This window comes from Equus asinus, chromosome 3 (assembly GCF_041296235.1).
Source record: "Equus asinus isolate D_3611 breed Donkey chromosome 3, EquAss-T2T_v2, whole genome shotgun sequence".
Classification (NCBI taxonomy): domain Eukaryota; kingdom Metazoa; phylum Chordata; class Mammalia; order Perissodactyla; family Equidae; genus Equus; species Equus asinus.
The window spans coordinates 126,442,556-126,458,312 of record NC_091792.1 but is presented as its reverse complement, the minus strand read 5'-3'; the positions used below and the strand labels follow the sequence as shown (position 1 = coordinate 126,458,312).

Below are 15,757 nucleotides of genomic sequence, written 5' to 3'. Positions count from 1 at the left end.
AATGATAAATAATTTTGTTAAGGGATTAAAGAAAGCCTTGGAGAGTAGGTGTCCTTTGAATTGAAGTGTGCAGTATGGGTAACATTTCAAACGTGAAGAAGTTTTATTTGTGTATGTTGGGGGGGGAGTGTGATGATTTTAGGGCACAGGAAGGGTCTTAGCAAATCACTGATAATTGGTGTGCAGAGTTTGCTTCTAGATGTGAGTCTGGAGAGGATAGGCTGGATCTATCATAGATTACAAATGGCTACAAATTGTTGCTGCTCCCATGAAGAGGTGTATTTTGATAACCCTTGAATTTGAGATGACTTGCTTTGACCAATAGAATGCACAGGAAGTGATGTAGTGTGAGTTTGGAGCTGGGCCTCCAGAGGCTTTGCAACCTCTAGTCTCACACTCGTGGAACACTGCCACCAAGTGAATAAATTGAGCTAGACTACTGGAGAGGGTATGTAGAGAACTGAGGCACCCCAATTGAAGCCTATCAATGGTCAGATATGGAGTGAGGCCATTATAGATTATTCAGCCCCTGACAAATTATCAATAGATTGTCCAGGTGAATAAGCCCAGGTGAGATAAGCAGAAGAACAACCCAGCTTATCTCAGCCCAGATTACCAATACTCAGAATTATGAACTGATAAATGGTTGTTGTTTTTAAGCCACAAAATTTTGGAAGAGATTTGTTACCCAATAAAGTAAACTGATATGGAGCCATTTTATCAAGGGCCTATAATGTGATACTAAAATATTTGGATTTTATTCTTAAAAACATGAGAGCTCTGACACATTAGCAATGAACAAATAGAATTTGAAATTAAAGACACACTACCATTCAGATTAGCCATCTCCAAAATGAAATACCTAGGTATAAATCTAACAAATATGTACAAGATCTACATGAGGAAAACCACAAAACTCTGATGAATGAAATCAAAGAACTAAGAAAATGAAGAGAGAGTCTACGTTCATCCTTAAGAAGACTCAATATTGTCAAGATGTCAGTTCTTCCAAACTTGATCTATCGATGAAATACAATCCTAATCCAAATCCCAGCAAGTTATTTTGTGGATATTGCCAAACTTATTCTAAAGTTTATACGGAGAGGGAAAAGACCTAGAATAGCCAACACAGTATTGAAGGTGAAGAACAAAGTTGGAGGACTGACACTACTTGACTTCAAGACTTCCTATGAAACTGTAGTAACAAAGACAATGTGGTATTGGTGAAGGAATAGACAAATAGATCAATGGAACAGAACAGACTGCCCAGAAATAGGCCTATCTAAATATAGTCAATCGATCTTTGACAAAGGAGCAAAGGCAATACAATGGAGCAAAGATAGTCTCTTCAACAATGATGCTGGAACAGCTAAACATCCACGTGCAAAAAAATGAACCTAGATATGGACCTTACACCCCTCAAAAACATTTACTCAAAATGGATCACAGATCTAAGTGTAGAATACAAAACTATAAATCTCCTAGAAGATAACATATGAGACAACATGATGACCTTGGATACGGCCATGACTTTTTAGATACATCACCAAAGACAATGATCCATGAAAGAAATAATTGATAAGCTGGCCTTCATCAAAATTAAAAACTGCTACTCTGTGAAGGACAATGTCAAGATAATGAGAAAACACACCACAGACGGGGAGAAAATATTTGCAAAAGACATACTTGATAAAGGACTGTTATCCAAAATATACAAAGAACACTTAAAACTCAATAATAAGAAAATAAACAACCCAATTGAAAAATGGGCCAAAGATGGGGGCAGCCCGGTGGCATAGTGGTTAAGTCTTCATGCTCCACTTCGGTGGCTCTGGGTTCACAGGTTCAGATCCCAGGAGTGGACATAGCACCACCTGTCAAGCCATGCTGTGGCAGCATCCCACATAAAATAGAGGAAGACTGGCACAGATGTTAGCTCAGCAACAATCTTCCTCAAGCAAAAAGAGGAAAATTGGCAACAGATGTTAGCTCAGGGCCAATATTCCTCACACACAAAAAAGAAGTGGGCCAAAGACCTTAACAGACATTTCACCAAAGAAGATATACAAATGGCAGACAAGCATATGAAAAGATGCTCCACATCATACATCATCAGAGAAATGTAAATTAAAACAACGATGAGATACCCCTACAAACCTATTAGAATGGCCCAAAACCGAAACACTGATAACAACAAAACCTGATGAGGATGTTGAGCAAAAAGGACTCTTATTCATTCCTGGTGAGAATGCAAAACAGTCCAGCCACTTTGGAAGACAGTTTGGGGATTTCTTACAAAACCAAACATACTCTTACCATGTGATGCAGCAGTTGTGGTGATATTTACTCAGACCTGAAAACTTACGTCTACACAAAACCTGTACATGGATGTTTATAGCAGCTTTATTCATAATTGCCAAAACTTGGAAGCAATCAAGATGTCCTTCATTAGGTGAATGGATAAATTAACTGTGGTTCATCCAGACAATGGGATATTTTCAGCAATAAAAATATAAAGCCATGACAAGACATGGAGGAAACTTAAATGCATATTACTAAGTGAAAGAAGCCAATATGAAAAGGCTACATGCTGTGCGATTCCACTTATATGACAATCTGGAATAGGCAAAACTATGGAGACAGTAAAAAACATCAGTGGTTGCCAGTAGTTCAGGGAAGGGAAGAGGAATGTGAAAATACTTGGTATGACACCATAATGATAGATACATGTCATTATACATTGGTCCAAACCCATAGAATGTACAACCCCAAGAGAAAATAATAATGAAAACATGGACTTTGGGTGATGATGATGTGTACAATGTAGGTTCATCAATTGTAAAAAATGTACCACGCTGGCGGAGGAATTTTGATAATGGGGGCGGCTATGCATGTTTATGGGCAGGGACTATATGGGAAACCTTTGTACATGCCTCTCAATTTTGCTGTGAACCTAAAACTGCTCTAAAAATAAAAAGTCTTTTAAGAAAGTGAGTAAAATGACTATGTAACACAATTGTGTCCACCTTCCTGTAACCTGAAACAGCAGAGCAGTTATCATCCGTAAGTTTTTCTATCTTGCTGCTTTGCTATGCCACCCTTTTCCTGGTCCTTTGGCTAGATAGAGTAGGGTTTTGTTGGAGCTTATTTTCTCCGCACCTGTTAGTGTTTCCAGGTTATCAGCTTCTTCAGCTTCAAGTCTGGGATATCCAAGGCAAAAAGAAAACCCAGGAAACTCACCACCATGTTGTTCTTTGGGTCCCAATGTCTGTAGCAGGCCTTCCTTCTTCCCTCAGCTCTTCAGAGCCTTCTTTAGTGTGTTTATATACAATGTCTAGGGTGTTTAGTTATACTTAGTGGGAGGAATGAGGAGAAGTATTTCTACTCCATTTTTCCAAAATTGAATATCTCACAATTGACTTTTATTTCCTTTTCTCATCTTTGTTAGTACTCAATATGTTTCCACTTGAACTAACACCACATCAGGTCACAAGTTGAGGGTTTATCGTATACCAAATGAAAGGTAAACCATGTGAGGGAGAATAAATATTCAACTTCAGTGGCTACTTCCAGCTCTTTTGACTTTTGGTGACCCTCCAGATTTTATTTCCTGATTCTTTGGAAAAGGAGTTTTATATATGTTTTAGCCCAAATCATTTTTAAATTTTGGTGTCTCCTTTTGCAGAGAAGAGTCTCCATTTTAGTGGCCTCCCTTGATCCCCTTGAAATCCCAACTGGGGACAGTCAGATTCTAGTGTCTGGTGGAATCATAATGTCTTGGAGTGATCAGACAAAAAGCTTACTCCCAAGGGCAATAGCTGGTAATTTGCGCTTCTCAAATATGCTGTTAACCTTTGAGCCAAACACTTGGTGTATGGTAAATGCTCATTGGACTATTATTTAAATGCGTTCTAATTTACTAAGAAGGACTGCAAGGATAGATAGTCTCACTGGCATTACTTCTCTTATGATGTAGAGATAAGAAGATCTGAAATAGTCCCCATTTACCAAATTCTTACCATCGCGATTCTATTTGAAGTTTTGCGTTGGGAAAACATTGATCAGGGTGAGCTATTTTTCAGATTATTCCCTGCCCTTCCCTGCTGGGCTTTGTACCACAGGGGGGATCACATCTATAAACTGCATTTCCTTGGCTTCTTTGCCAACTGGCTTCCACTTATAGTGGGACAATGGAAGTATTGGTGGGAAATTGGAATATGGGAAGCTAGGATAATTTTCCCCCTCACTCTTTGTGTTGGGAGCCATCTTTGGACATGACTATGACTCCTTAGTGGCTATAGCTCTTACTAGACAGCTTGTCCCTTTCCAGTCCAAATTCCCCATCTGATAGCCCTGGTCCTGGATTCTGGGAAGACCACCACTTCCCTTTTTTCTTCCATCTGGAGGAGTGGTAATGAAGCTTTACTTCAATTACCTCAATTAAATCTTCTCTATAACATTATTATTATCCCCATTATCCCTAGGATCAAACAAGTGGTGAATGGACGAAGCAGAGTTTAACAACCAAGTTCAATCCATTTAACGAGTGTTTTGCAGCTACATCAAGCCATGTTGGAACTGCCAACCTTCCCCAAATGAAATGCAGAACACAAGAGTAGCTCTTTCTTAAAGCTGGATAGGTAGTTTAAGATAAATCATATATCCTGGTTTCCCTAGTGGTCCACTGTAGATGATATTTTATATAATAGTACATCCAAAAATAAATGTAGATTTTTAAACTTTGAGTTAACGATAGTTATCTCCCTACATTATTCTGCAAGAAATGATACCACAAGTGCTGCTCAACTTCTATTTCAACCAACCACAGAGGACATTGAGCTTTATAATTCTTGAAGATATTTTTACCCTCTCCCAGTCTATTCTTTAGTGAGATTTCATGATATTATGTATTTCTTTCTGTATAGGTGGTGCATCAAAAATTGTGTGGCTTATGATAAGAAAGTTTGTTTTCACACATGCAAGCAGAAGGAAATCTCTTGTCATTCAGGCTGACCTTTTAGCTTGCTACTGACATTTTTGTCTCAATTTGTAAGAGGTAACTTCCTAATTGTTTTTGGAGATGCTTTCAATCTGGTTGTCAGCGAAAATAAAATTTAAGTGCATTCTCAGGTGAAGTCTTTTTCTCTTGTGGACTAAGGGTTTATTAATCAAAGCCAAGGCTACCTCCATGTGACTATCTCCATTTTGAATTACATTTAAACTCTACCTTGTCAATGTTAAAGGTGAACATATCACTCTGTAGCTTGGAATTTTAAAGGAAAATTGAAGACAATGGAACAATAGAATATTTTTAAAGAAGAGTCAATAAAAATCAAGGAACTCACATATTTTCTTTTTTTAATAAATACATAAAGCTCTTTACCATTTCCCTCAATCATTTTGATTAACATGATAATAGGATCTTTCCGAGCATCATTACACCAATTTTCACAGCCTGATGTGAGGACTCATTTCACAGAAATAATCATAACCAGCTTTAATAGATGAATGTCAGTGCCATAACACAACAGTATAAGGCATATTTACACCGTCTTAACACACAGAATACCATATACATACACAAAAAAATCACAGATCCAGAACAAAGGAAATTCAGTCTCCTAGACAGCTTACATTTATAGGCTTCGCCTGAAACATATTTTTTCTTTATTTTTTTGTAATTATTTTTCTTCTCAAGCAACAAACAGATCTTCCCTATGTCTTGTGTTATTTGTAACATTGTGCTCATGCAAAAATAATACTTGTTTTATTGCATTAACATTTAAACAGTTTGAGATTTGGGTCCCCAAACCATCATTTAACATTTTACTTGATGTTGCTTCATCCATATTGTCATTTTAATTGGAGTGATATGATGATTTGTTTTTGGTGAGTTACAAAATGACAAACATATCCAGTTGACCACAGTTCAAAAATCAAGATTCTAAGTTTCTTGATCATGCACATTTTACTTTCATTCTTGCAAAAATGGTTTGATCAGATATACCATTTTGATTCAACATTTATTGGTTTTCTTCTTTTTAGTCATTTTTCTAAAAACAACAACAAAAAAGGATGAAAGAAAATACTGTCCCACATCCACTGTTCACAAAAAGGAAGAGCAGCAAGAAATCACACTGACCATTGTTAGGACACAGTCAGGTGGTGACACAGTAGTAAACATTGAATGTCATCGAAATACTGCAGGAATGTGCTAATTACTATAACCCATACTTTTGTAACAGTTCAGACTGCCACTGGCGTTTGCGCTCTGGAAAATAATCTGGAATGTGGATTTTTTTAAAATCCTGAATACACTTTTTCATTTCTTCTTCCACACTTAGCTTCTCACAGACTTTCTTTTTTGAAAGATTTGTTTCCCGGGACTTGCTGATGAGCGTCTGAAAGAGTTCACTGTTTCTGCGTTTGTCTGGTGGGGGCATCCATTGCACAGGTGCTTTTTTGGAAGGGCGATCCAATGTTAAGGTGTTAGGTTGGTGAGCTGTTGCCTGCTGGGCATTGGGTGGGTTGTCCTGGGGAGTGCTCGCTTCTGAGTGGCTGTCACAACTGGAAGTGGAGAGCTCATTACAGGAAGTCCCACTTTCACTTCCTTTATCTGTGACCTTGTCATGTTTCCTATCTTCATGTTCTTGTTTAGGTGACACTATTTTCTGAGGTGGTCCTAAAAAGGAAAAAAGGAGTAGAATGATTTAATAAGAGGTTAGAATGTCAAATTAAATAAACTCTATATTTTCTATTTTTAAACCAAGATCACTTATTGTAAGAAAAGTGCCGTTTGTTCACTAGTTTATATTTGCTGGATTAAATACAACACCTCGTGCCATTAGTGTACACTAACACATGTAGCATGTTGATTAATTATTTAGAATCATAAAGTCCAGGAGGCTGGCTTAATGAGCATTTTTGCCACAACAGATCACTGATAAATTTACGCTAAAAAGAAGATTTTTGTTATTTTAGTTACTAGTTCCTGAAATCTGAAAAAGATATCATATGTAAATATTTTGCTAGTCCCGTAACTGTCTAATTAGACAGTTCATTTCTGTTCTAGCAATTGGTACTAAGTGTCCTTTGTGCATATAGTTTGCCATTATAAAAGTGGAAAGTACCATTACTCTATTTTACACAGCAGCAGTATTCTCCAGGCCCGGAGGTACAATAGCATCATGTATGCTTCCAAGTGGGAGGCTGGTTTAAATCTTATCCTCAGTCTCTTAATCTTGTTTCCTGTCTATTTCCTTGGAGAGAATTATGAAAGTGCTCTAAGACATATATGTACCTACCATTATAGTGAAAAAATATAGTTAGAATACAGTATTCTTTTAAAATAAAAGGCTTACCATCTGAGGTAAATTACCTAGGAGGACAATTTTCAGAAAGTGATAGCTTGCCAAGATAATTATTTCAAATACACAAACAGTTGATTTCCAAGAGGGAGCATATTTTATTTTCCCTGACTCTACTGTGGGATTAGGACCTCCATTTAACATTTATTGAATACTATCACATACCCAGAAGTATAATAAAACCTTAATTAACTGGAGGCCAAACATTCAGAAATATGTTACCCAAATTTTATTTATTTATTTATTTTTGTAGTTGACTGTTATGAACAGTTATATAAATCAGAATGCGGGGAGAGGCATCAGTATTTTAAAGCAATTGCCCCTGGGATTGTACCTTGCAGCCAGAGTTGAGAACAACTGGTCTAATTCATAGGGTCTCAACCTTAGTCACATATGGGAATTACCTAGAAAGCTTTAGATTAATGATGCTTGGTCTTAACTCCAGACATCTTGTCTTATTGAAATCTACCTGGTCATGGGGCCATTTAATAGATTCAGATGATTTCAATGTGTAGCCAAGATTATGAATCTTTTCTCAGACTAATATATAAGAAATACATTAATAATCAATCTGAGTAGTTTATATTATTCAGAAGGACGGGGAAACGAGCCAAAGAAAATACTTTTCATAAAGCACCTACTAAGGGCAACACACTGCTGGGTGTTATCACAAATTTACCTATTTAAAATCAGAAGAAACAGGGGCTGGCCCCGTGGCCGGGTGGTTAAGTTCGCGCGCTCCACTGCAGGCGGCCCAGTGTTTCGTTAGTTCGAATCCTGGGCGCGGACATGGCACTGCTCATCAGACCACGCTGAGGCAGCGCCCCACATGCCACAACTAGAAGAACCCACAACGAAGAATACGCAACTATGTACTGGGGGGCTTTGGGGAGGAAAAGGAAAAAATAAAATCTTAAAAAAAAAAAATCAGAAGAAACAAAAGTTGATGCCAAATATTTAGTTGAGTGAGATTAAAGATTTAAAAAGGCTTTATAACTTTTTGGAATAATGAAAGCATTCTATATCTTGACTGTACTGTTAGTTATGTATATAGGACTATATACATTTGTGAAAACTAATGGAATTGCATAACTAAAAAGGATAAATTTTTCCGTATGTAAACTATACCTGAATTAACCTAACCAAAAACAAACAAAAAATCCCCAAATCCTTAAAGAATATTTACCTATTTCAGGGAAAATCTTAACCAATATTTCATACTTCCTTTGTCTGCAATACAGCAAAACTAGAAAAATGCTGATAGTTATGAATGCTTAGCAAGAAAATGCACTAATACATTTTAGAAGCATTTGCAACCATGGATTAAAGAAAACAAAAACAAACAGTTTTTTTAAGCCTCTGCCATTTTCATTCATTCTAAGAGAGATTGGGCATGAATCTGAGGGATAGGGGTGGAGAACATGCACCTCTAACTCCTTGCTGACTTACCTGGATCCATTCTCCACTCTCTGTCCTAGTGGCTGACAGGCACAAACTATGTCCTTAGGCTCCCTTGCCTTCTGGCTTCCAGCTGGATTCAGTCAATGACAAAGACTGGCATGACCACACCCTTGCTCCCCCAACCCCCAAAGATTTTTGTAATCTAGTTGCATCCCTGGACCAAGAGGCACAGCCCTGTCTGGCAGCTCTCTCCACCAACCTCTCACTTCCCTCACCCTCTTCCCCTCTCTCCAGATTCCATTAAACTGAGGCTCACATCTTCAGGCCTACAGATGTTAACCATGTCCACTGTAACCGGCATGAGAGCACTTGCCACACTGTTGTAAACGGTCAATATTCAACTTTTCTCAAATTACCCAATTAGATGTACCTTCTTTTTCTTCTGGGACCCTAACTGATAGACCCACCCTGGTCACCAACCATCCTCTCCATTGACTAGAGGGGTGTTAGTTGTAGGATCAGTTTGTTAGTGGCACCAGCTTTTAGTGGCAATAATACTGACCTGGAATCAAGTTCTAGCTCCCCGGCAAATAGTCTGGTGACCTTAAGCAAAATACTTAGATCCTCTAAGTCTCAATTTCCTTATCTGTAAAATGGGGTAGTAGTACTTTCCTCATAGGGTTATTTTGAGATTAAATGAAATATCATACAAAAGGATTTGGTACAATGATTCTCAACAATGAGAGTATATTGTAAGTAAATGTATATCTGCACATTTTTTTAATGTACAGATGTTCAGGCCCATCTCTGGAGATTTTTAAGCTTGCTGAAAGGTTTGTATGTATGTCTATGTAGAGGTCAGTGTGATGGAGGAGGTGCAGCATCTGTTTATCTAATTATCTTTACAGCTGAATGTGATCCCAAGCTAGCATGATGCCCACCAGCCTAATACAACACAGGATATAAATAAATGTTTTTTACCCTTTCTGTCAATCTTTTGCATTACTTTAAGAGAAATCCCTACAGGGGAATCTATAATTTACATTCCCAATAATGACTAAAGGATTAAACTGCAAATACCTGGGAAAACCAATTTTATTTAAGGATAAATGAATGATGAGAAATCACTTCCTGTTAATAGGCAGGGGAATAGAGCACTAGATAGAGATACTTAGGCAGAAAAATAATAACATCAGCATGGAAGACAGTACGGAAGGAGGATATTAGGTGCCACCAAAGCAAATGCTTGATACTGTTTGTATTCCCTGGGGAAAAAAGTGCTTAATGACATAGGCTATGGAGGACACACAGTTATAAAAAGTCCACGGATTAGCTAAATAAATAATATAGAGTTATTATGCCCAATGGCACTGCAATTTATTCATGAAAATAAGCCTCCTCTCCCTCTCTCAATACACACACACACACAAATGCAGAAACTCCACAGTACAATAGAATGCAACAAATATGCGATGGAAATGAATTGCTCTCATAGAGTAAGATGGAAGATCAAGGAAGATTTCTTTGAAGAAGGTATTAATCAGTTTAGTCAATGGAAATGTATTGAGCACCACTATGTGCCAAGCACTGTGCTAAGATCTAGAGAAGATGCAAAGATGAGTAGGATGAGCTCTCTGTTCCGGTGAAGATCACAGGCTTACTCTACTTAACTATAAGTGGGTGAGGACAAAATGGTGCAGAGAAAGAGACTGCATGTGTGTGGTCAAAGATCTCCATAATTTTCTTGGAAGACAAGCTAAGATGCATGTCACACCAAATGGGCCCTATGTGAATTCCTCATACTAGCTTTTTTTCCCCCCAATTCTTTCTCCATTTTCTTTGCCACTCTTTTTATCACCTATATCTCTCCCTTCCCACCCTCCACCCACCTGGAACATCAAATAAGATGCATCAGAGCATGGTCAGAAATATGGTCTATTTTATGGCATTTTATAACACTGAGTGTGTAAAACGCAAGGGGCCCTTTAGAATATCTCCCATTGTAGACTTTAAACTCTATAAAAAATAAAAGAGTGGGAACCTGAATTTACCATGATTGTTAGAGCTTCTTTTTTTTAAAAGACCTTAAAATAGGTACAGATATTAACAAGAATTAACAAATATATACTTTTACTTTTCACTACATACTCCTCTTTAATAAACTATCTTTGGGCAAGGCAGACTCCCAATTAGGAGACTAAATAAGTTCAGATGTTTATAGAATGACTTAAGAGAAAATGCTCAACTTTATCTTGTCTACACTTTAAAAAGATTTTTTTTTTCTGTATGCTTTTTGGTGAGGAACACTGGCCCTGAGCTAACATCCGTTGCCAATCTTCCTCTTTTCTTTTTCTTTTTCTCCCCAAAGCTCCAGTACATAGTTGTATATACTAGCTGTAGGTCATTCTAGTTCTTCTATGTGGGACGTTGCCACAGCATGGCTTTATGAGAAGTGCGTAGGTCCACGCCCAGGATCTGAACAGGTGAACCCTGGGCTGCTGAAGTGGAGTGCTCTAACTTGACCACTGGGCCATGGGGCCAGCCCCTTGCCTACACTTTTGAATGTACAGAATAATATGACAGTTCTCGCTATAGCTCATTAGGGGTAAGTAATAGTCTCTTTTTGATTTATGTCAGAATTTTTGACAATGCATAACATATTATGTATTATTGCTCTTTGATTAAGCATACTTTAAATCATTATTGATAACTTAGTGGATTTGAATTTGGACAAAATACAACAATAAAATGATTTATATGTTTTTATAATATGAAATTTAAGAAAAATAAATGAATTCAGAGCAAATAATGATTTACTCTAGTTGCCTAGTTTTTTTGTGGATGTCTGCTAATTGTAGGCTTCCAGGGATAATCTAAAACTTTAATTTTACATCATTGCATTCAATGATTCAAAGCCACTTGAAATGCTGTAAGCACAACATGAATGATATTTTAAACAACACTAAGTCCTGCATATACTGGAACAACATGACAGTCAGAAACTTCTCTGTGTCTCTTCAACTGGTAATAGAATCAAATATATGCCTAAATGATCTTCCCCAAAGCATTTTGCCCTGTGAGTGATATCACCAATCATACTTAGTAGAAGAAAAGAAAATGAAATGGGATTTGGTGGTCTTACAGCTGGGCTTTCTGCCATCACATAAAGAAATTCATCACTAATTATTAAACAGGAAGCAACAAAGGAGTGAATAAGCAAATCTCATACCTATTTAAGATTTAACTTTAAAAATATGTTAATTATTTAAAAGTGTCCAATACATATGTACACCTAGAAACTTTCAAGTATTTGAACAATTAAATCTTCCACTTTTCATTTGGGTATTTGCTATTAAATAGACTAGAATTTTCATCCAGGAGTTGATCATCTTTAAGGGGGAACTATAGCCATACCTAGGAGACCTTCAAGCCAGCTACCTAAGTCATGCCTCCCCACAATTATTTTTTTAAAGAAAAGTCAGCACACACACACACACACACACACACACACACACCCCACACACACATTATATTAATTTATTATGTACACATTTTTCTTCAATGTGGGAATATCTTTGGAAGTTCTGGGTTTGAGCTTGGCTTAGTCATTTTAAGCAAGTACTTTGTGCCGGTAATGCGACCTCTCTAATATTTGGTCCTTGTTGGTTAAAATTTGGGGGTTGGCCCGTATGTTCATCTATGTTATAATGTTCTGTAATTCTGTACGATATAATGATTAGGAAGAGATTTTCCAGGCTATAAAATCCTAATCTGACATTACATACAAAACACTAAAGAGTCACCATAGAAATTATCTCTTAGAATGGGGAAAGAAATTCAATTTCTACCAAAGTACTTCACAGAATTACAAGGTTCAAAGATAACATTTTCTAAGTTTATTGATAGGAAGTGTAGTCTTAGAAGACATTATCAATTTACATTTATTTCATTTAATCTACCATTGAAACGCCAGCAATGAGAATGATGCTTAAGGCAACACAGTGCAGACTGGCTGGGCTTGCATCCTCATTCAACAGCTTACAAGATGTGTTTGCTTGGGCAAGTTAGTTATGTTCTTTGGGCCTGTTTTCTCATGTTTAAATTTGAGAATTGTAGCAAAGATCAAATAAGCCAACATATGTAAAGTACTTAGCATGTGCCTGGCACATATAAATACTCAAAATGTTAAATTATTATTATTCAGAATAAATATCAAGTGCTATTTAGCAATAGTATGGCATATTTGTTCATTTGAATATTAAGAGCACTGATTAAGGAATCCAAATACTTTCATTTTAATTTTGGCTCTGCATATGGTACCTACAAACATGTGAATTGCAAGCAAGTCTCTTGGCTTCTTTAGGCCTCAGTATTTTACCTATTAAAAATGAAATAATAGCAATATCTAGTTACATGGCTATAATAAGAAAGGAGGTAATGTACGTCAAAGCAATTTTGTTGTAAAGTTCTCTATAATAGATTTGAGAGGCCATTAAGTATTAAATTTTCATGTCCAAAAAGGAAGTTATTTGAGAAAATAAAACACAAAAGCTCTGCTTTAAGTTATTAAAGTGTGTGAATTAAAAGCAATAGTAAAAGCTTTAAATTAAGTAAAATAAAACAAATTGAAGGTATTACAATGGGCCAAAAGTTGTAAAATTGGGTAAAATGGGGCTTTCAATGAATTCCATTAGGTTTTATTACACTGATATAAAAAGGAAGAAATGATAGCTTTTCCAAGTCATTTGGGTAGGTAGTGTAGTACAGAAACTGAATGTTAATATTTTTGTCTTTAAAAAAAGGCATATGACTTCTGAGTAGTTCTGGGTGTGGGCACGTCCAATAGGAGTACTTACATATTTTCTCTTTGAATACATAAGCATTCCCAAATGAAGTCTATGTACAATTGCACACTTGAAAAAAATTTTTATTTTAATCTCTTTACCTGGTTAGTGATGATAAAAAAAGACTGAATATGTAAAATGTGTCTGCAATAGGCACAATTCCCAGAAGCGAAATTATCCTTTAATAATAATAAATTCAATGGTGTGTGAATGGTTATGTGGTACTTGAACAGAATGAACCAATCCATCTTCACTATTAGCACCACATGCCTCTAAGTATTAAGCGATTGAGTCAAAACGGAGACAAAAACTCTATTTTGATTTGACAAATATTTGTTGAGCACCTACTATGTAGGTGCTAGCACTATGTATGGTGTTAGTTACAAGGGGAAGGACACACACACACACACACACACACCCTCACACTCACATAGATACATGGAGTCCCTGATATCAAGTAGTGCAGGCTAAAGTTTGCACAGGACATGAAGGAGGGAGCTGGAATAAATTGTGACTGGAATGATCTAAGGAATGGAGGATCATTTTTAATTCATTAGTTAAATTCTCACACTAAATTGAAACTTAAAGGTCATATAGGAGATGCATTCATCTTAGGGTAAAGAGGCTATTTAAATGAATAAAAATTAATTTTTATATGAGAAAAATTAAACATTTCTTTATGTTTTCTATACTTGTTACTATCTCTACTCAACTACTCTTATGGATAAAGATGAACCAAAGAGAAAAGAAAAGTAAAGAAGTATAATTTGAAGAGAGAAGTGTAATTTGAAGAGAGAAACATGTTGTGGAACTCCTTTTCTCATCCAGACATGACTGGTCACTAAGCCACTCTTCTGATTCTCTTGTACCTGTTAACTTTTTATTGTACTTATTTTTTTACAATGTCTGTCAGTCTTAAATAGTAAAAGTCTTAAAGGCAGAAACTGTACCTTTCTAGCCTATCATGAAGCATTGATCAGAGTAATTCCTTAACTGAATTAATAAAATGATCTCCACTCCTCTGAGTGTCTACAGTATCTACTACTGACTATAACACACATTTGGTACTTAGCATTCACTACCTTTTATATTATTAAATATTCACAGAGTAGTAAGAATGCTCCCACCATCCCCAAACAGATGTCCATCCCCAAGCCACACACCTGGTGCCTTATCTTCCTCAAAAAGGTTATAATTTCCATGAGCACCAAGACTGTGTCTTCTGTTTCCTTGTATCATTCAGACAATTCAAGAGGCTGATTATTTTTATCATTGAATCAAAAATACTAATAAAGTGAACATGGAAATGTAATGTAGCCTTGGGAAAAAATGTGAGAGAAAAAATATGTTTAACGAAACATATATTGGAGGAGGTTTTCAAAAGTAATCTTATGGCCTTCCTCCCATTCTACAAATCTGTCTTCCTATTAATTATCCAAGGTCACCTTTGGCCACCCAATGGATTCATCTTTTATTTCCAATTACTTACATCTTATTTATTCTACTCTTACAGCAGCTCTTGAATCTACCCCCTCATTTCTGTCCCCGTTTTCACTGCTTATAACAGGTTTCTCATTATTTCTTACTGTGTCTCTTAGCCAGTTCTCCGACTCCACTTTAGTACTGCTTCAAATTTTTCCCACGCCATCGCTAAATAAATATTTCTAAAGTCTAACTCCATCAAGTATCTCCCTTGTATGAAAACCTTCTACATAGTTCCTCTGCACACAGAAGGAACTTTGAATACCACATTTGGCACTGAGGACTGTCCTCCATGTGACCCAAATGATTATCCCAGCCCATCCTGTAATCCTACCCAAAGAGCAGCCAAAATACATTTCTTGTTTCTGGTAAACACCTTGCTTCCTCCATGTCTATTTTCCTCCCTCTAGATTGTATTTCTTCCTTGCTTCATACCCTTCAAAGCCTGATCCAAATGATACTTTTAGCACAAAACCTTCCATTCTCACATTTGGATGTGATTTTGTATGATTTCTTGTTCTCTTAGTGACCCACAGCAGTCTGCTGGAATCTCTCTCAAAGTACTGAGCCTATTTTGTCTTAACAGTTTATTTCTGCCCTAATTTTAACTTTCATCCCTGTGTTCTGCCCCACAAAACACACACACACAAACACACATACAAA

General features: G+C 36.7%; 1 protein-coding gene across 1 annotated transcript in view; it reads right to left on the bottom strand.

Moving 5' to 3' along the window:
- Positions 1-5,305: 5,305 nt before the first annotated feature.
- KCTD8 (potassium channel tetramerization domain containing 8) overlaps positions 5,306-15,757 on the bottom strand; it is a 252,789-nt gene continuing 242,337 nt past the window's right edge. The window contains exon 2 of the mRNA XM_014857146.3: positions 5,306-6,682. Coding sequence (XP_014712632.2) covers positions 6,222-6,682 — 461 coding nt within the window. The 3' untranslated portion in view covers positions 5,306-6,221. The remainder of the gene's footprint in view (positions 6,683-15,757) is intronic.